The sequence below is a fragment of the Fundulus heteroclitus genome, chromosome 19 (assembly GCF_011125445.2).
Source record: "Fundulus heteroclitus isolate FHET01 chromosome 19, MU-UCD_Fhet_4.1, whole genome shotgun sequence".
Classification (NCBI taxonomy): domain Eukaryota; kingdom Metazoa; phylum Chordata; class Actinopteri; order Cyprinodontiformes; family Fundulidae; genus Fundulus; species Fundulus heteroclitus.
In genome coordinates, this window is record NC_046379.1 from 31,838,501 (window position 1) to 31,860,078 (window position 21,578).

At 39.5% G+C, this 21,578-nt stretch overlaps 1 protein-coding gene across 1 annotated transcript; it reads left to right on the forward strand.

Moving 5' to 3' along the window:
* Nucleotides 1-7,410: 7,410 nt before the first annotated feature.
* Nucleotides 7,411-14,254, forward strand: lgals3b (lectin, galactoside binding soluble 3b). The gene is made up of 7 exons (XM_036150710.1): nucleotides 7,411-7,526; nucleotides 9,265-9,286; nucleotides 11,829-11,892; nucleotides 12,512-12,843; nucleotides 12,926-13,014; nucleotides 13,144-13,312; nucleotides 13,441-14,254. Exons 1-7 carry the CDS (start codon nucleotides 7,480-7,482, stop codon nucleotides 13,597-13,599), a joined length of 882 nt encoding a protein of 293 aa, XP_036006603.1. The 5' UTR covers nucleotides 7,411-7,479; the 3' UTR covers nucleotides 13,600-14,254.
* Nucleotides 14,255-21,578: the final 7,324 nt, after the last annotated feature.

Genomic DNA, 21,578 nt, shown 5'->3' on the forward strand with positions numbered 1-21,578 from the left:
TTGGTTTTTTAAAAGTAGGAAATAGGCTGTCAATCTTAAAATGCCTACGCAATAGATGGGCGAGCAAAGCCTGCCTTCTGAGCCTCCTTTGCTGCATCAATCTTCTCCTTGCTCGGATTTTCCTCCTCAACTGTATCACCTCCTCTTCAGCCTGCTGGTAAAGCTGACCAACGACCGAAGCAACAGCAATATTGCTCGTATCGCTCCTTTTGCTTCTACAAAGTGCTGATTTTTAAAGAAGATTCAATCGCCTCTGCAACTACAACAATTACAACTCCCCACAAAGAAATTCACGCTATTGCTGGTTTTATACCCACAGTTCTGTAATTATTTTAGATATTTTTTATACTTTTTAGAAATTAATTTAAATAAAAAAGGTTTTCAATAAGATATGATGGTCTAGTGTATAAATAGTTTTGAACGTTAAAGGAATGCTCAAGCACTGTGGGTGTGATGACGTCACGAGTATACTTCTGTTCCAATGCACAATGTACGTGCTCGCGTTCTCGTCAAGTCCGATCTTCCTGTGTTCTTACCGAGAACAGACTTGACCAGAACGCGAGTACGGACTCGCGTTCTCGTGAATTGAGAAACGGCCCAACTCCTCTCCCCAAAATCCTAGCCTCGTGAGACCATCCTGATCTCGCGAGCTTTCAAGGTTTCACTCGCAGATCAGTCTGGCTACCCTCCGTTAAAGAAAATTTGGAGCCGTTCACCAAACGAACGTCCAATCAGCGTTGGCTTTGAGGCGGGTTGAGGTGTGACGCAACGGGAAGCGACAGTTCAGTCTAAAGAACATGGCGGCTTCAGCCGATGAAACTAGCGTTAGCCTGGCTATCGAGCAAGTTTTATCGGAATTACAGAGTATTTCTCTGCTGAGCTAACGAGCCTTTACCTGCAGCAGCAAGAGTAGCTTGGCTTGTGGTTGTGTTTTCATCGTCAGACGAATCTGATTGGTTTATTTGGCCCGTCTATCACCAACATAGGCCAATCAGCTAACCAGTATTTTCGCCCCTTCCCAAAATTACTTCAATGGAAGGTTTCCAGATGGATATGCAGAGCAAATACATCTGGCGGAGTCAGGTAACCAAAATCCCCCATCGATGATAACACAGTAAGCCACCTTCACAAAGAATTCAGATATCCTATTGTGCTCGCTGCCTCCATTATCTAAACACTCTTGTTCCCCAGATACCATTGAAGCTCCCTTCCAGAAGCCTCCCTGTTGCACATTTTTATTTTCCTTGCTGTAAAACGAACTCCTTGCTAAAGCAAGCTTGAGTTTGAGTCCGCATGTCGGTAAAGTAAAACTACTGGCTGTGGCACTTGCACTGAGCATGTTTATTGCATACATGATTTACAAGATTCTTTTTAAATCTGCCGCACAAAACCTTTTTAATCATTATGCTATCCTTAGTTCCAATATGCTTTCCTATTTGGAGTGCAATGATGTCTCTGAGAACACACCCAGTCTGCACTGAGCTTGTGAGTCAGAGTTTGGCTCTAAACCAGAAAGATTATTTCTGGACAGGGTGTGTTTGTTTACTCCATTTAGCACCAAGGGATCACCCTGTACCACAATGAGAAACTTTAATAAAGCTGTTCAGACTTCACAAACCCAAGCCTTCTTAGACAGTAAAAATAACAAGGTGCATTGATACAGAGCCTTGCCCTCTTTTTGTTTTTTTATGCATTTTGTTACATTCAAACCTGTAATTCGAATTTTTAAAATTGGTTTGGGATGGCTCTGTATAAAATAGTCTAAGCTAAAGTTGTAATGAGAAATCTAAATATGGAAAAACTGAAGATTGGTATGTGCATATGTATCCATCCCCTTTACAATGAAGCCTCTAAAAAGTTCTGGTGTAACCAATTACCTTTAAAACTGAGTTAATATTTCTGAGGTTTGGGTTCTGGGTTTGACCAACCCAGTATTACATGCTGCCAAAGGTGGGACCAAGTCACTGTTTTGCAAGTCCCAAGTAAGTTTCAAGTCTTTATCCTCAAGTCCCAAGTCAAGTCTCAAGCACGGACAGCAAGTCCGATTCAGGTGACAAGTCAAAACAAGTATTTCTCAAGTCAATTTCCAAGTCTGAAACTTCAAATTTCAACTAATTTCGAGTATTTAATAATGTTGGAATAATGTAAACAATAGAGCATGTGTTCTTAAATCAGAATCTATCCCAAAGCGTGATGAAACCAGTGCAACTGACCTTACAGAACAGTACAATTAAACTTAGCTTCAAAACAATTCTCCTATATTTTCCAGAATATTCGATGAAAAATGTAACTGCAGAACTTCATGTTCAGGCCAAGGCGAAATTACTCTTGGGAGCATTCTTGTCCTTAGCTTTTTTTCTTTTCCTTTTTAAAAAATCTAATTCATTTGGCCTGTGACAGACTGGCGACCTGTTCAGGGTGCACCCCGCCTTTTGCCCAGTGAACGCTGGAGATAGGCACCAGCAACCCCCGCGACCCCATGAGGGATTAAGCGGTTTGGAAAATGGATGGATAATTCATTTGGTTGGCTGTGCTGCAGCTCACACACACATATGTGCAGAGTGGGGACAGAGACAGACGGTCTGCGTTTGTAGATACTGATTGAGTGAAATTAATTAACGGTGCACACTTTTTAAATGATAGATGTCTTAAGCTTTAGATTTTGGGTAAAATATCAAGGCTTTTCAAGCAAAGACGTTCAAGTCCATTTCAAGTCTCAAGTCTATGATGTTAAAGTCCAAGTCAAGCCACAAGTCTCTGAACACTTTTTCAAGTCAAGTCTAAAATCATAAAATCAACGACTCGAGTCTGACTCAAGTTCAAGTCATGTGACTCGAGACCCCACCCATGCTGCAGACACCCTCATCCTGTACAACTGCCTTTTATTCTACCCAGAACTGCACATCTCTGTTCTCATCAATCCTCCACCCCCTCTGCTTCAGATGACACCACAAATAAACCCCCACCCTGTCAATCTCCACAACCCCAGGTGAGGAACGTACAGTTAAAAAACAAAGGGAGGAAGGCTGAAAGTCAAGACAGCATTAACTCCAGGCTCATGAGGTGCAGATAAGCTTTGTGGCATCATGTAATATAAATCCAACATCAGCTGTGGAAGACCTCCTGTGTTGTAATGGTGCCTAAAACCTTACACTCCAAAGCCGTAAACAGCTGCTGACAGGTAGCACTTACATCCAGTGGTGGGCACAGCTGACCAACAAGTTATCTTCACAAACTCGTATTCTGCAAGCGAAAACATCAGCTTCACTACCGTTAAACCGATGACAATTAAGGAAATTTGAGGAAGCTAACGCTAACAGATGACCAACAGCTGTCACTCAGTCTGTGTCACAGGTCTTCAGACAAAAGATGCCGCTCGCAAACACAAGGCGCATGACAAACATGTGCAGCGCTGCACGTTTGAGGGGATAGCTGTTTTAGTTCAGGATAAATTAGTTTTACATTTGAACTTTACACAACAGTGAAAGGATTTTAGAAGAACATTCTATCCCTCTGTGCCCAGGGAGCAGTAAAACAGTGTTAGTGTGGGCAGCCAGTGTGCCAGTTCTTGGGAGAGAAGCAAGTGACCAGCTCTGTGAAAACAAACAAGCCCAACAGGCCACCTGTAAACAGCATAAATGAATAAGCCCATAGTTGCTTAGAATAACTTGGCTATGGTGCTGGAAGTCTGGAACACTGCAGGACTGTACGTTTCCAGCGGTTGCTTTTCCCCTCTGTGGTCAGTCTTTTTTTTTTACAACCAGTAAATCATGACTTTTTGGGTAACTATTGGGTAGACTACAGAAAGTCCAGGATTACTAAACACGCTCCTCTCTGCATACAGCGGGAGGTGGTGGAGTGTGTGGACAGCATAAAGTTCCTGGGCATTCACATTTCTTCTGACCTCTCCTGGACTGTGAACACCTCCCATCTGGCAATGGAGGCCCAACAACTGTTCTTCTTCCTCAGGAAACTGAAAAGGACTGGGTTTTCCACTAAGCTGTTAAACTTTTACAGAGCTACCATAGAAAGCATTTAATGTCTCAGCATAACAGTGTGGTTATGCTGATTCAGGAACATTAAATGAAAAACTAAAAGACTTAGGCCACATCCAAACAAAGCCAAATAAAGCCAATTCAAGATATCTGCACAGAAAAGTTTGAGTGTAATGTTGAAACCGCCTGAAGCTGAACAAGCTTCAACAGGCCTGGTATTACGTATGCCACACCAGTGGATGGTGCGGTACTGGGGGAAGTGCTGTAGGAAGAAGAAGAATAGTGACCGCTATCACTGTTGGAGTAAGAAAAGAAGCTTTTATTTGGATCGATGACAAGGTGGAACTTTTCCTGTTCAGCACATCTGCAACTATGGAAATTGCGGTTATGTGCATAGGGGTGTGACAACGAAGGCACCATGGAGGGCGGGTTCAAACCTATCCACTCTAGGAGTCATGACATCCTGGTGAGATCTTCATTAGGTGCACTGCAGTTTGCTTACCAGCCTAGTTTTGGGATGGATGATGCCATCATTTACCTGCTACCAGTGTTATAGTACTCGAGTCCGAGACTCGAACTCGAGTCCGAGTCATTAGCTAAATTTAGAGACTCGTGACTTGGACTTGAGCACTGATGACTCGAACTTGGAATCGGACTGCTACATTCAGATCATTCTGACTCGGAAATTGAGAAAAAGACTTGACTTTTTTTTATATCATTAGGCTATAATTTTAATATGTCATTAGAATATTATTTGGTGTATGATTTTAATATCTAGTGCAATGGAATGTTACTGCTTCATGTCATACATCACACGTCACGGCATTTCCAACAACGAACTTGGATCAATAGTGACTCGACTCGGACTTGACTCGGATGAGTAGTGGACTTGACTCGGACTCGACTCAAAATTTTTTTTAATGACTTGGACTTGACTCGGACTTGAACACTGGAGACTCGAACCTGGACTCGGACTCGAGGCATAGTGACTTGACTACAACACTGCCTGCTATAATGAGCTATGGCCCACCTGGAGAAACCTGGGAGCACCGTGAGGATCATGTTCTGGGATTTCTCTGGCGCTGTCAACACCATCCAACCATGACTTCTGAAGAACAAGAGAGGTCAAGAGTGGACCACCACCTTTTGCTGTGGATGCTGGACTACCTCACTGATCGACCACAGTATGTGAGGACACGGGACTGTGTCTCTGACAGGTTGGTCTGCAGTACGGGAGCGCCACAGGGAACTGTGCTGGGACCGTTCCTGTTCACCCTCTACAATGCAGACTTCTCCATCAGCTCACCAGGTGTCCACCTTCAGAAATTCTCTGATGACTCCGCCATAGTCAGTATCTTCACGGATGAGAACGAATCAGAGTACAGACAGTGAATCCAGAGCTTTGTAGACTGGTGTCAGCGGAACCATCTCAAATTAAATGCCGGTAAAACAAAGGTGGTGGTGAACTTCCGCAGGCATAGACCCACGTCATCTGATGTTGAGAGAGTGGACTCTTATAAGTACCTGGGGGTTCACCTGAATGATAAACTGGAGTCAGAACATGGATTCTCTTTACAAGAAGGGTCAGAGCAGACTCTACTTGCTGAGGAGACTAAGGTCTTTTGGAGTGCAATGGATGCTCCTAAAAACTTTCTTTTAATTCTGTGGTGGCATCCGCCATCTTCTATGGTGTGGTCTGTTGGAACAGCGGCTGATCTGTAGCTGAGAGGAACTAGCCAGATGAGCCCATTAAGAGGGCCAGTTCTGTCCTGGGTTGCCCCTTGATTCCAGTGCTGGTGGTGGGAGACAGAAGGACTGTGAGAAAAATCACATCATTGATTGACAATGTCTCCCACCCCATGCATGGAGCTACAGGGGAGCTCTTTCAGTGACAGACTGCTGCATCATAGCTGCTCAAAGTAATGCTTCCACAGGTCCTTCATCCCAGCTGCTGTTAGACTTTATAATCATCACTGCTCCCAAAAAACTAAATAGGTGTTCACATGCCTTCCTTTTTTTCCATTCTTGTTAATAGTCTGTTTGTCTCTCTGAGACTGGCTCTTTTAGTTCTGTATCATGCCTTATTTGAGTCATTATCTAGCTCTCTGCCTTCATTGTTCTTAGTTGTCCAGAATTTTTTAACATTCTGCACCGTCCCCCCAGTATACTACAAAAATGACCTTACAGGGTGTAGTGGAACACTCTGAAACCTGGAGGGAGGAGGGTTTGAAGTGCTTCCCTTAGATTTAAAGAGACAGCACCAAAACAAGCTGCTCTCAGCCACACCGCAGAACAGGGTCAAAAAGAGGGAGCGTGGGGGTAAATTAACGAGGAATTCAGACCAAAGCATTGCGTTCCCCTTTATTTAGCCCACAACCACATCATTTCAATGTGATGGGAAAGGATTAAAAACCACGATTTGTCCCATTAATACAAGTTATGGCCATTTCAAGACATCAAGAGAATGCAGAAAATCATTACCATTGAGCATGATATGGAGTAAAAAATATTTCTGAGCTTTTTTTTTTTAAAAAAAAGAGGATTGTTTAGGGAAAACACAAATCAATGATGATATTTTATTTCCCTTTAAAGGAGTTTTTTTTTCTTCAAAAATACATAAAAAAAGGACAAAAAACAAACACAAAAACAAATAAGCCAAGACAAATATTTCTTGTCGCCACTGACTTTTATGAAGATATTAAAGCTTCTATTTGCGTGGTCTAAAAAGTAAATCAGCTTGATATGTTGGTTGACATTTTTTGGCTACTTGGATTACTCTTTAAAAGAAATTACAACTTAATTTAAAATCAAATTTCCAAATTTGAGATTTGCACACCTTTGCTTCGGCCTCTGCTTGCCTGTACTCATGACTTGACTTGAGGCTTGAGAAGGAAAACATGATTCTCTTGGAACTTGCTAAATCTGGTCCCATTTTTGCTTCTTATATAACAGCTTTGTAGAATGTCACCTAAAAACATGTGAGCTTTCACTTTAAAACAGTGCAGTTACAGATGTCAAGGCTATGGCTAAAAGTGCTCCCAGCAAAGACTTGAGGTAACTAAGATTTAGATTTAGTGAAGGGGAAAAAGCTATGAGTCATGTGTTGAAGGTGGGTCTGAATCTCTTTTGTCATAGTGTTCGTGTTACCACAAAGCATGCATAGCAAGAGTTTTCCAGCAAACCCAGTTTAAGCTCCAGATAGAACAAAGTCTGACTGTTTAAACAAAGGGGACAACTATGTTTTCACAGGAGCAGTGAGCAACACACCCAAGATGGGAATGTTTGTCTTTCAACGATTATGTTGTGTTATCTCAATATTGAGGTGAATATTGGGAGCTAATTTCCTTATGTTGACAAAAACAATCTTGAATTGCAGAAATGACGGTGCAGAAAGAATGAAAGTTCTTTAACTTTTGGGTTGGCAAACAACCAGCGGTTAAGTTACAGAAACAGGAAAACAGGGCGTGGCTCTGCGTTTAAAACCATGCTCATGTTTCACAGCCTGACAGTCTGCAGTTCTCCAGCGAACAGGTATGTCTCTTTTCTCTTTCACACACTCCTCTTATTGACTCTGCAAAAAGAGCAGCCTGTTGTGGTAAGACTTCCCTGAATTGATTCAGAGATAGACATTACTAACTTGTGAATTGTTGCTTTAGGATGATTTGGGGAGGTTTTATTCTTTACACAGGTGAGGGAATACAAAAAAAAAAATGGAGCAGTTTCATTGATGTTTTCTGTAGATGTTGTTTAGCAGCATTAAAAGAAGGTGGGTATCAATTAAGACTCAGCGAGGTCTGAAATAAGAGAAGTAAACGCAGTATGTGCAGTGATCCCCATGCAAAGGCAACCAGGAAATGGACTGCAACCACACCCACACACACACACACACAGAGTTAATTTTGAATATAGAAGGTTATGAGAGATTTCAGGTTAGCAAAGCGCCAATTTCAGTAAGAACCAGAACACATTAATAGAAACTCAGTCCTGGTTCTGCTGTTACATTCAAACTAAACTTGATCAAATGTAGAGAGTGGCAAGGAAAGGGTTTTACTGTGGAGACCAACAATCAGGTGCTGGTTAAAAATCTGACAGAAATTCAAGTTTTGGTTTGTAGGAAACTATATGTTTGATATATGCTACACACGTCTGACTTGTACTTCATGTTTAGAATAGGATAGAAATACCTTTATTGTCCCGCGCTGGGGAAATTCAGGTGTGACAGTGACAAAAAACAAGTAGACAGAAGACACCAGACGGACACACAAGATTAATAAATATGAAAAAAAAAAGCTACATTTAAAGTTAAGGTATATAGCAGAAGAGAAAACATCAGAATATATTGCACAATTAATAGATAACCAGGTATATTTAGATAAATATGAAATGTTCAAGTTAAAAATGAGAAAAAGCAGCAGTTGATTACAGAACCTTGTAAAAAGAAATCTAGCATTTGTATGAATTTACAATAAAAAAGTCCCAGAGAAGGTAAAAAGTTTGCAAATAAAGAGGATCTGAGAGACGTATTCAGACTGAGAACCTGTGGAACCAGTGGCGTATGTAAAGACTTGAGTTTGTTAGGAGCAGCAGAGATTTTCAGATTTTCAGAGAACCTGCACGATCAATTTCCATACCTTTAACTGTTTGTGCCAACAAGACGCTGTGTTTAACTTTTTACCTTTTACCAGTTATCCAAAAATAAAAATTAATTCTACAATATACCAATTTTATTACAGCAATCATGTCTAAAAAGAATGATGGGTTAAATGGAGAATCCTCTGCACATGAACATTGGAATATATTATTTCTGTAATGAAATAAACACACTAAAACTCCATGTTTTCATAAAGATTATTTGAACTGGTTGATTCGTTCTACAAAACTAGTTTTGTTGGGAGGGAATAAACAGAACTAGAGCAGGACATTGTAAACAATGGCTTCCACTTCTGGACTTTCCATGTGAGGATGTTGGCATTGACTGACAAATCCAGGAGCAAAATTTTTCAATCATGTTAAGCCTTAGACTCTGTATATTTCAAACCCAATTGACCAATTGTGGTTTATAGACAAAAATCCTTTTCCTACTGTCATCTTTTATCCTAGGCATCCCAGACAAAAGGGCTAAATTAGAGGGAAGCTCTGAAGCCATAGCTTAGTAAATGTTAAGGTTTAAGGATAGTAGAAATAGCAATTACTGTTTATTGAACTGGACATATATATTTTTTTCCTGCCCTGTTGTGCTGTTCACTTGCTGCTTCCAATTGGACTTCAGTTCCCAGCAGAGCGCAATGGATGTAAGTCTAATTTCTTCATTTGCATGTTTTATAGTTTTTTTTGTGTTGGTTTTTTTTGCATATTTTTGAAATAATTATTTACTTGAAAAAAATAAAATACAAACATACAAAGTTACAATGAAATTGTGAAATGACTGTTTGCATATAAAATGTTTACCTCATTATTATGAAATATTTGTCTTTAAAAATGCGCATGATTATATAAAAATGTATGTATAAAATGTTTTCACATTGATAGAAATTATTATCAAGGCAATATTATTTAAATTCCAGCAGTTTTTAAAGACTCATTTAAAATGCTATTTTACAAATTCTTAAAGATGAAAAATATTTAATATTACTCAGGTGATAATTTTATAAGCATTTTGTTATTTCACAATTTCATTGTCACTATGTATATTTTCTCTTTTTTTTATTCACAGATTTTTTTTTTTTTTTTTTTTTTTACAATGTTTTTTTTATTTTATTTAATTTATAGCACTTTGGATTTCCATACATAATGGAGAGAAACAACCTTAATGTTGGGAGTCAAAAATTGCAACTGCAAACTAAAAATAGGCAGGGTGGAGTTAAAACACTTAAGTGAAGGACAAAATAGGAACATTTAGCACCCTGAAAATGATCAAAGAATTTTTGTACCATATAAAATCAGTCAGTGATCATGTATAAGGCGCACGGGATTAGAAGGCGCACCATCAGTTTTGAGAAAAAGTTCAGATTTTAAGTGCGCCTTGTAGTCTGAAAAATATGGTACTAGGATTGTGGGGAATATCTGCATATACTAGATATGAAATGTGAAAATCTTGGCCAGATGTTTTCTGGATTTTAAGTTAATTATAAACTATTTTGCCACACTTTTGTAATTAAACTGATATTTTAGTCCTGAACAGAGCCCTTCCAGTTTTTTTAGTGCACAGAAAACACACATTTCCCTAAGGCTGACTTTTCATCTAAACCAAAGTTGGTGGACTGTGAACTCTTTTACTATTTACAAACCATGAGCCATGCCTCAAGGAAAAAAAGAAAATATGAAAGAGTTCAGCTTTCTAGACACAGATGGGTGTGAGGCATTGTGAATAGACACTGATGCACCATACTAAAACCTTTTGTTATCCAGGCACAGAGAGGAGAGGGAAACACAAAGCAAGCATGCATGCATGCATGCAATATATATATATATATATATATATATATATATATATATATATATATATATATATATATATATATATATATAGATATATATATATATATATATATATATATATATATATATATATATATATATATATATATATATATATATATATATATATATATATCAGAAATACTTTAACAATCCCAGGGCGAAATTGCTGTTTCAGTACAACCGCCATCACAAACATTTCATATACATATATATATATACAGACACACACAAATATTTTAAATAATCATATGATCAAAGTTTATTGTGTGCTTACTTGATTTTATTGTTTATCGTGACAGGCCTTACAGCAACCCTAGATCACAGCACCGTCCCCTCAAATTCCTTGACCTGAGTTTAAGTGGAAAATGTATACTTCTGTAGCTCATATCCAAAAGGCTGTTAAATTTGAAAATCAATTATGACTTGTGAAAGAAAGTCAAGGCGTTAATAGACTAAACTATTTTTTTCCAGACCAAATATGAGTACTTCAGTTTAGATACTTACCGATTCCAAGAATCGATACTGAGTACTTAGTAAATTGATACTTATAGATCACACACAACTTTCCAATATCACTGACCACTGTAAACGATTGATCATCAAAGGTGATGAAGTTGGTTACACCTTCAGTTATCTTCTCTCTTCTTGCTTTTTCTTTTGGAGGGTCATCAAACTACCTCTTGGTGTTTTAGCACCAAATGGTATAGAGTAGCATCTAACCTTTGATTTGCAGCGTAGCCCAACCAAGGAGGAAAATGAAGCAGAAATTTGGTATCTGTACAAGTATGTATAACAGTACCTGACTCTGGTATCGGCCTGATACCGATACCTATATTGGTATTGGGACCCCACTAGACTAAACTCATATAGTCCTTTTCATTCCAAACTCTAAAAGTGGTAACAAGTTTATTATGCCAGCCACTCGTACACTCGTACACAATTGCCTTGGGGAATAACTGTTTTGCCCAATGAGACATTGGCACATGATAGAAGAATCAAAACTCCAACTTTCCTGATGACTCCATGATGACTCAATTTCAGATTTCAACTGACTCAATAGCGTTCCATTAAAAACTTCCCAAAAAGCACAGAATGCTACCTTTCTCTTTATCTTGTTGGCCTGTTAGCAAAAACTGACAAAATCCCTACCATTCATATACTAAATTCATTTACTAAAAGGTTAGTGGCATGGAAATTATATAATGAGCAGTTGACCTGTTTAAAGAGTTTACCAGTTTTAAATATTAACAGATATCGCTGCAAGTTCACTTAGGTTAATACATGTCTGAGGAACTGAAACTCCATGAACTGGGAGTTTATGTGTCTTTATGTCTTATGTGTCTGACTTTACAGCTTTCAGATGCTCTTTCTGACAACCAATCAGGAGGTCCCTGGCCCAGCAATCCCACCTGGCCAGGTAGGAACATCAGGCAATTCTTTAAAAAATGTTTACACTTCTTGATATACATAGATGTCTAATGCCTCCTCTGTATTTGGTAAATGGGTATTTGGTAATAAGTCAGTTTCAAATTAGATCAGTTTAGATGGTACCAATTCACAACATGTCATCTCAAGGCAATTTTACAAAGTCAAGTCAATCAAATCCTCCAGACAGATTTATATGGCGCTTTACCAGACTGACTTACAGGGAAGGAAAAAGAGGACAGTGGTCAGCAGTTATCTGCAACAAAACTGTGAGGCACTACAAAGTGATTTTCCCCTCACATTTACTGCATTTACTGCAATCTGAAATACATTTGCCATCTTCCTCTTTTTGACTACTTCTCCTACACACAGTCACTTGTTACTGTCCCATCACATCTGTTGAGTGTGAGTAAAAAGCCAAGAATGCCCCCTCCCCCATTTATTATATAATATCGAATCTGTTGGATATTAACTTTTTAAAAGCAAATAATGTGTTTTCACATTCAGAATGTCAGTGATGTTTTGCTTTTTGTAATTGCCTTGAGATACATTTTGTTGTAAAGCTATATATATGAAAGAGAACTGATAACTAAAGATGAATTATGACTCAGGTCAGCCGGCAGCCAACCCGACGTGGCCTGGGGGTCAACCTGCAGCCAACCCGGCGTGGCCTGGGGGTCAACCTGCAGCCAACCCGACGTGGCCTGGGGCTCAACCTGCTCCTAACCCGATGTGGCCTGGGGGTCAACCATCTACCAACCCAACATGGCCTGGAGGACAACCAGCAGTCAATCCCACCTGGCCCGGTGGCCAATCTGGAGGTAACGGTGTGTGGCCAGGAGGGAACCCAAGTCAACCGACTACACCTGGTGGATTTCCAAGTGGACCTGGTGCATATGGGCCTGGACCTGGATCTGGACCAACTGGCCCCCAAAGGAGTTTGGTAAGAAAATGAGAAATGCACCTGGAAATATGGAAAAAGGGAGATGTGTTAATTACTTGTTGTCTTGTTTACTTTTTGACAGGCTGTTCCCTACGAACAAATACTGCCTGAAGGACTCTATGACAAACTACTGATCACCATCAATGGGACCATAAAACCCAATGCTGAAAAGTCAGTCGCAACACTGAGATTTTAGTTACAAACTAATTTTTCGATCAGCTTTTGTGTGTAATTAGTTTAAAAAAATATGGTGTTATCCCCCCAAAAAAGTTAAACTATTATGTCTATGTTGTTGATCAGGATCACGGTGAACTTGTCAGCATCGAGTGACATTGCCTTTCACTTCAATCCTCGCTTCAATGACTATGGCCAGAAGGTTCTTGTCAGGAACACATGCATCAAAACAAAGTGGGGCCAAGAGGAGAGGAATGTGAAGGAGTTCCCCTTTACCAGGGGTCAGCCATTTCAGGTCAGACAAATACATTCAGACACAACATTTTGTACACTTTCTACTATGCTTGGGAAAAAAGGGATCTGTAAATGCAGAGATTTTTTTGGGCACCTAACATGTATTTTTTTATTTTTATTTTTTTGCAGCTGAAGATCTTGTGCACCAAAAGTGGGTATATGGTGGCTGTCAACAATGTCCACCTTTTTGAATACAAACATCGGATAACCAACCTGAAATCCATCAATAAACTCAGCATCTTATATGACCTCACACTTTCAAACGTTACTACTGAGACGGCACATTGAGAAATATTGGATATTACTGGGGATCTGCTAAAGATGAAATTCAAAGCAGACACTGATTTATTGCAGGTTAACTGGAAATCCATCTCCGATCTACCAGAAATATATATTTTCTTTTAAAGAACATAATCTTTATTAGATTGTCTAAAGAAGAAACTTGAGATCTATAGATTGACCATAGTTCTGGAAATCTAGCTGGAGATCTAGTAGAGATCTACAGAGGATTTTCCCGAGCTATTTCTGAGAAGGCCATTTTTAAGATCTACAAACTCTTTATAAGACAAAGGAAAAGTTAGCTTTGATAGACTTGAATCAGATTATCAGATGATTTAAAGCTGAAGATGATTATTAGTTTTACAGAACAATATTAATCAATTAAAATGTATCCCCAAGATTTGCTTTTGAGCCACAGAAAACATTAGTAAGTAATCAGTGGTATTGCTTTGAAGAGCTATAGTGGAGTCCTCTGTTCTGTCCTCTGGTCTTTTCTTTCTATTCCAGATGGTTTCTGAAGTTATAATCAATTGTAAATCAACAGGTAGTAGTTTTCCATTTTTCTGAGTGTTTCTAAACCCTTGTAGTTTTGAACCTCTTAATACTACTGATGATATCAGAGATAATTTGACTTGTACTAAATAAACAGAAACTACTAAACTGCTGTGTTGTTCAGGGTCTACTTTTAAAAACCCAATTTTGACCTAATGTGAGGTTTCACAGGTTTTAGTTTTTTATATTTAGAAACAAGACAAGGGAATGCCACTAGATTTCTGGAAAAAAAAAAAGCTCAAGATTGATCTTTTTCAACTGGTTGTGTTTTATATTTCTACATTCCTTAAAGGCTTATTTAATTTCACACTATAGAATTCCAAAAATTTGATTTTAGAAAGGTTTTGGAAGTTAGGTTCTTGATCAAGTTGGATTGAACAAGCATTATATGACAGTGCTAGTTTCCTTTCCAACATCTCCAGCTTTCTGAAAATAGCACAAGCCCATTTGCAATGCCTGATGTGTGTCAAAAGATAAAAGTCCACGTGTATTTTTTATGAAACGACTCACAGTGGCAGTGTCTGGTTGAGACAGTGCTCAGTAAAACCATAAATCAGTCGGGGTCAGGACATATCCATTCACACATTGCCTTCCACTAATGTGAACAAAACAAGGGAGTAGATTCCAAGAGAAACAGAAAAAAGGTTCAACACTATTTCCATCATGTGACAAGAAGCGGAGGCAATGGAGGAGTATAATTACCGCTGTGTTTACCTGGACAACAGACTGGACTGAAGATGCAACAGCAAAGCCATTTTTAAGAAGGGATAGAGCAGACTGGACCTCCTGAGGAAGCGTAGGTCCTTCAGTGTTTGCAGTGAGATGCTGCAGATCTTCTCTAAGTCTGCTGTGGAGACTCTGATCTCCTCTGCCATCATCTGTTGAGGCAGCAGCATCAGAGCAACTGACAAAGAAGCTTAAAAAGATGAGAAAGAAGGGTGGTTCTGTTATTATTCCTCTACAACCTCTAGAGATCATTGTGCAACGAAAAATACTTCATAAAATAAAATAAAGAACATTACAGACAACCGTTACCATCCTTGTTATGCAACAACAGTGTCTTCAGTGAGTGGCTTTTCAGAGTTGCTGCAATACAGATCCTTCCTGCCTGTAGCCATCAGGATATGCTACTCTTTGAAGAAAATTATATAATATGAGTTACAGCAAGATTTAATTTACCTTTGCGATTAATAAAGGATTTTTTTAGGTTCTGGAAGTAGTATGTCTAGGACTGATGAGAAATCCCTTGACCAAAGCATACTATTCATCTGAGGTAGCAGATAAAAGAAAAGTGCATGGTTGACAAACTTTATTTTGTTTTTGGATGCAGATTTTTGTAAAAACAAAACAAAGTTTTAAAAAGAAGATAATGTTGTAAAAGACTAGTGAATGAAAATTTAGTCTTAAACTTAGACAAACTTTGTCATTTTGTACGTACAGAATGCATACAAAACAAAATTTCGTTGCCTACAGCTTACGACAATGTAATGAGATTGCAATTGAAATAAAATAACTTTACACTATAAAGTGCAGCAGTGATAAGAATGTACAGTGCAGGAGAAAAATGTTTTTAAAAAAAGTGTGCAAAAGAATGTTCCACCATGTTTATGGTGCAAAAAGGCATTCATTTGAAAAGTCCAGTGTTGGCAAAGCAAGATAATAATGGTGCAAAAATGCAGTAATCTATCATTTGTGTACTTTTAAATTGATTATAAAAGTTCAGCAACGTTGGCAGTGCAAAATAATGATGCGAAATGGCCATAAAGTTCCGTTTTGTGCATGTGTGATGCAGAGTCCAGTTTAAAGTTCAGCAGTTCAACAGTCTGATGGCAGCAGGGAAAAAGCTGTTGCAGAACGTGGTGGACCTCCAGCAGATGCTGTGGAACCTCTTCCCAGAGGGCAGCAGGGAGAACAGTCCATGGTGGGGGTGTGAGGGGTCCCTGATGATGTTACGGGCTCGAGACACACAGCGCTGCGATGAAATGTCTTTAATGGAGGGAAGAGGAGCCCCGATGATCCCTTCTGCTGTCCTCACCACTCTCCTCACGTTCTTCCAGTCGGAGGCGCTGCAGCCTCCACACCACACATAGTGACAGCTGGTCAGAATGCTCTCTATGGTGCTTCTGTAGAAGGTTGTGAGAATGGGCAGGTGGGCTCTCCTCATCCTCCGCAGGAAGTGCAAGCGCTTCTGTGCCCTCTTCACCAGTGACGTGGTGTTCACAGACCAGGTGAGGTTGTCCGTGATGTGCACCCCCAGGAACTTGGTGCTGCTGACCACCTCCACAGCTGAGCTGTTGATGAGCAGTGGAGCATGGTGAGGCCGGTTCTTCCTGAAGTCGACAATGATCTCCTTCGTCTTCTCCACGTTCAGGATCAGGCTGTTGTATCTGTACCAGCCCACCTACCTCTGTACCAACCCATCCTCCTCTCTGCAGTCCCGGTCGTTGCCGTCTCTGATCAGGCCCGCCACCGTTGTGTCATCTGCAAACTTCATGATGTGATTGGTGGTAAACCTGGGGACGCAGTCGTGTGTCATCAGAGTGAACAGCAGGGGGCTCAGGACGCAGCCCTGAGGGGAGCCCGTGCTGAGGGTGATGACATCAGAGGTGTTCTGTCCAACCCGGACTGACTGAGTCGGACTCCCCCCATTCTTCTTTGCAAAACAGCTCAACTCAGTCAGATTAGATGAAGAACATTTGTGAACAGCTGTTTTCAGATCTTGCCACAGATTCTCGATTAGGTTTAGGTTTGGGCCATTCTAAGACATGTCAGGATCCCCAGGGATGTAATTACTTGTGTTAGCTCACTGGGGATTCTGTTTGGTTATTTTATGTTCATCCCTAGATTCTCGTACTGTCATTTGTTTAGTTTCTGTTCAGCATTTATATTTTCAGGTATTGGTTAGATATGTTCATTGCTATTTTAACAGTTCTGTTAGGTCTTTATTTTATGCTTGGCCTTCTTTAGTTTAGTTTCTGTTTTGTCACTGAGATTGCCATGTTAGTGTATTCTTGTCATCATTTAGTTAGGCCTTTATTTCTGTATTTCTGGTGTCTGCTCCTTCTTAAGGCTGGTTCACACGGCAGGATCTTTAGCCTGATTTTCGCGCCTGATCTTAGGCGCTGATTCTCGGCGTGTCTCTTAAGATCATCTTAAGACAATATCCTGCCATGTGGGGTATGTTAAGAGCGATCGGGTCTTCTCAGTAGAACGTCGGGACCGCTCCGACCTCAAATCGGGGATATTCAAGATGTTGGATTGTCTTGCCCCGATATCCTACCATGTGTTGTGTCGCCCGAAGACAAACGAGCACGCAGCCTGTTGAATGAAACCAGAAAGCATGGTGAGGGATTACATTTCACAGTGCAGCTAGCGTAGAGCCCCCGGTGGCGTGGTTTCTGCTTCTTTAACCAACACCTTTTCTTTTTGTAATGTATGTTCTCTCCATTAAAATCAGTCTACAAACTATTGCCATTATTCCTCCTGGTCGTCCATATTTATTTACTCTGAACTCATGTTTGATGTTGAGAGGAGTCGCAAGGTAACATCTTAATCTTAATCTTACTCTTAAGTAAAATCTGTTTGTGTGGTGTGTTGATAGCACACTCTGTACGAGCAAACCTGTTCTATCTAGTTTTACCTAATTATTCACCCATTGTCCCCTCCATCTCTTCCCCTTTATAATCAGCTCACCCTGTCAGACACATTGTCAGATTGTCTATCTTCATCTGTCATGCTACCCTGCTATGGTCTTAACCCGGCTGTGTTCCTGGTTCCTTTGATCCTGTAAGCCTGTGCTTTAAGTTAATAAATCGCATTAATCTCTTCATGCAACTCCCAAGCTCTTGTCTGCACTTTGGTCCTGCTCTTGAAAACCTGACAAGACATGAATATGTTTTGTTTTAAACCATTACATTGCAGCCCTGGCTTTCTGTTTAAGCTCTTCGTGCTGCTGGAAGGTGAACCTCTTCTGGCAAACTGCTAACGGGACTTCTTCTGGTTTTCTTTTAACAACAACGAGTAATAGTTGTCCTATGGACAGATTCCCCCACCTGAGCTGTGGATCTCAGTTTGCTCAGAGTCACCACTGGCCTCTTGGCTGCATCTCTGACCAGTGCTCTCCTTGTTCCGCCAGTAAGTTTAGGTGGATAGCTTTGTCTTTGTAGGTTTACAGTTGTACCATACTCTTTTTAAACTTCTTTTTTTTTTTTTTTTTACTTCTTTTTAAACTCATAATTACGAGATCCTGATCTCGTAATTATGAAATAAGCTGATAAACTGATATTTTTTTTCTTTTTTTCTTTGGTGAATGCAATACGCTCCTGTATCAATCCTATCTCAAATCTCAAACTCACAGAGGGTTGGACCAACCACCAGAACACATCAGGGAGAATTAGAAGTGGGTAAAGAATTTATCAAACAGACAACTCACCCAGCCGAAAGGCAAAATACTTGCCAGGGGACTGAACTTTTCAGTTACACCAAGAAGAGTTCCTCTAGGGGAGTTGATCACAGACACAGAATCAGCTATTCACAACAACAAAGTCCCAGAGTTTGAAGCAGAACAACTTAGGGACAATGTTCAGCCTAACTCAGTAATGCCAAACCACCACCTTCTAACATGGCATAGAGGAGAGGGATGCTCTCACCACCCTAAGCAAGGACACGAACATCATCCCAGTAGACAAAGGAAGGTGCACAATGATTATAAACCAGAATGACTACTTTGGGATACTTATGATACTCCTTGGTGACTTAACCACATATGAGACACTGCAAGAGATGCAGGAAGTGATTATAAACAAGAAATAGATAGAGAGCCAAACAATTTGAAGCAGGACAAGGCTATGGACTGTATTCTGTATCACAGACTGTAACCAGGCCACTCCTATTCTGAATGGTTTACACAAAATTCACAAGAAGGTGAATTTCACAACAAGATGAAACTATGGTCTCTTTTGATGTCACATCGCTCTTTACATGCCTTCCGTTTGATAAGGTGGTGGAGGTGGTGTGTGAAAGCTTAAAACTAGGTACAATTTTGCTAATCTGTAAACAGATAATTGCGAAGCTAACTTTTCTTTCATCACATTATCATTCACGCTAAGTTTAGAAGCTGTTTGCCGACTGGTTAGCGTTCACTTTATTGGGGTTCGTTACCTGTAAGCATGGTAACAACATTCAATATATTCCTCTGCTGTTTACGTCACTATTAAAGGTATTGAAGCTAATATTTTCATTTGCAAAATAGGAGTTTGTGAAGCTAACTTTTTGGTTAGTTGTGCCCACCACTGGCAGCACAAAAGAGCAACATCATCAGGCCAAGATTTGGCAGTTTACACTCACTTTTTGGAATACACTCACTCACTTGCGAGCATGACTCAGCCCCCGGTGAACAATAAGTGGCCATCAGAGCACTAATGATCAGTTGTTGGGCTGATGGTCCTCTTTTGTATGTGATGTCTGATTGTCACTGTTACTCTTCACACTTCACTCTCTCAAATTTTAATGTTTTATAAATCTTTTCTTTCCAAATACCATCACCTTTGTTTTCTCAACTGAAAATTTAAATCCCCTTTGTAATGCCTATTTCTCTATTTTATCAATAAAATCTTGTACTTTCTATACTGTGAACTCTAGATCTCGACCCCTCTTCCAGATGGTTCCATCTTCTGCAAAGAGTGAGCAGCCCATTGCTTTTTCTGTCTCTTTAAATACTTAATTTATCATTATAGAAAACAATAGGGAACTTAGAATACTGCCTTGTGGCTTACCATATCATATGCCTTTTCTATATCAAAGAAAGCAGTCACCACATTTTCTTTATTTATCTGTGCTTTTCTTATTTCCTGCTCCAACCATAATACTGAATAATTTGTATTCCTTCCAATTTAAAAACCACTTAGATATTTAGACATAAATCTTCTAAGAAGTCAACCTAACAATAATAATTTGTCCCATTATTTTATATTGTTTGATGCTAAAGCTATAAGCTTATTCTGCTTTTGTATTTTCTTTTCCTGGTTTAGCTATTGGTATAATGACTCATTTCTTCCAGCTCTGTGGCAGCTTACCCTCCCCCCAGATTTGCTCACCTGGAGAGGGAGGCAACATGGCCGATTGAGCAGGGAAGTTTGTTGAGCTGTTCCTCAAAATAATTGTACACAAACAAAAACTTTCTCTACCAAAAGCGCAAATTGATCTTAACTAAGTACACAACTGGAAAAAGGTAACTCAGAGAACACAGGCCGAAACATGCTCTTGCAGAATGATACTAACAAAGGTGGAAAAAAAAAAGCTCAAACTAATAGCAGGCCTTTGCATCATGATTACGCCGTGATGGAAACCACTATCTCAGGACTGGACAAAAAGCCGGTTGAGGAGTCTCCACAGAACACTCCTGTAAAAGGGCATATGGAAAAGAAAGCTAAACCCAATAAGGATGCTTCATTTGAATCTATAATGGATGCTATAATGCTACTGAACACCCCCTCTGACAAACAAAGAAAAGGGTTTGGAAGATGTCAAACTGAAAATCAGAGAGAACAGCACCATGATCTGCAGCCTAGCTAAATCCCTCGAGTTCAACATGGCTGAGGTGAAAGAATATAAGGATAAAGTGACCGTTCTGAAATCAAAAGCTGCAGTGCTGCAAAAAGAAAACTGTTTGCTGAAACAAAAAGTTGAGCATCAGGAGGCCCACAGTCAGCGCTGGAACCTGAGAATAAAAGGAATGAAGGAAAAGATGAATGAAAACTTGTGGGAGGATGTTATCGGGCTTCTGTAAAAAGTGGTACCACAACTGGCTGAGAAAATGGATAATATGCTAGACGTGGTTCACCGAGTTGGGAGGAAGGACGAGAACAGAACGATGCTGGTCATCATACGGTTTGTGAAACGGTATGACAGCGATGTTGTCTGGAATCTCACCAAAGAGTCAGAGGTGTGCAGGCAAGCTGAGGTTTTCTTCACAGAACATTTGTCAGATGCAATTAAAGAAGCAAGGGCGGTGTAACCATTCAACTTTGGATTTCACATTATGTCACAGATCCATCCCATATTTTATACAAGGATATTAGATTTGGTATATTTTTTGCATGATTGCAAAAAATAACTTTTGTTAATGCATGTATATTACTGATGAAACATTACATTAACCGATGTCAATTTGTCAAAGTCACTGTTCAAAATTTTTTTAAATTAATTTGTACAATTTTCTACAGCCTTAAGTCATGTACACAGTAGAGCTGTATATATATATATATATATATATATATATATATATATATATATATATATATATATATATATATATTTTTTTTTTTTTTTTTTTTTTTTTTTTTTTTCACATTAGGAATTCACATTATGAACACTATTGTATTTTCTTTCTTTTTTATGATGTCCTGTTCAATCTTCCTTACTGTATTTAAAATTGT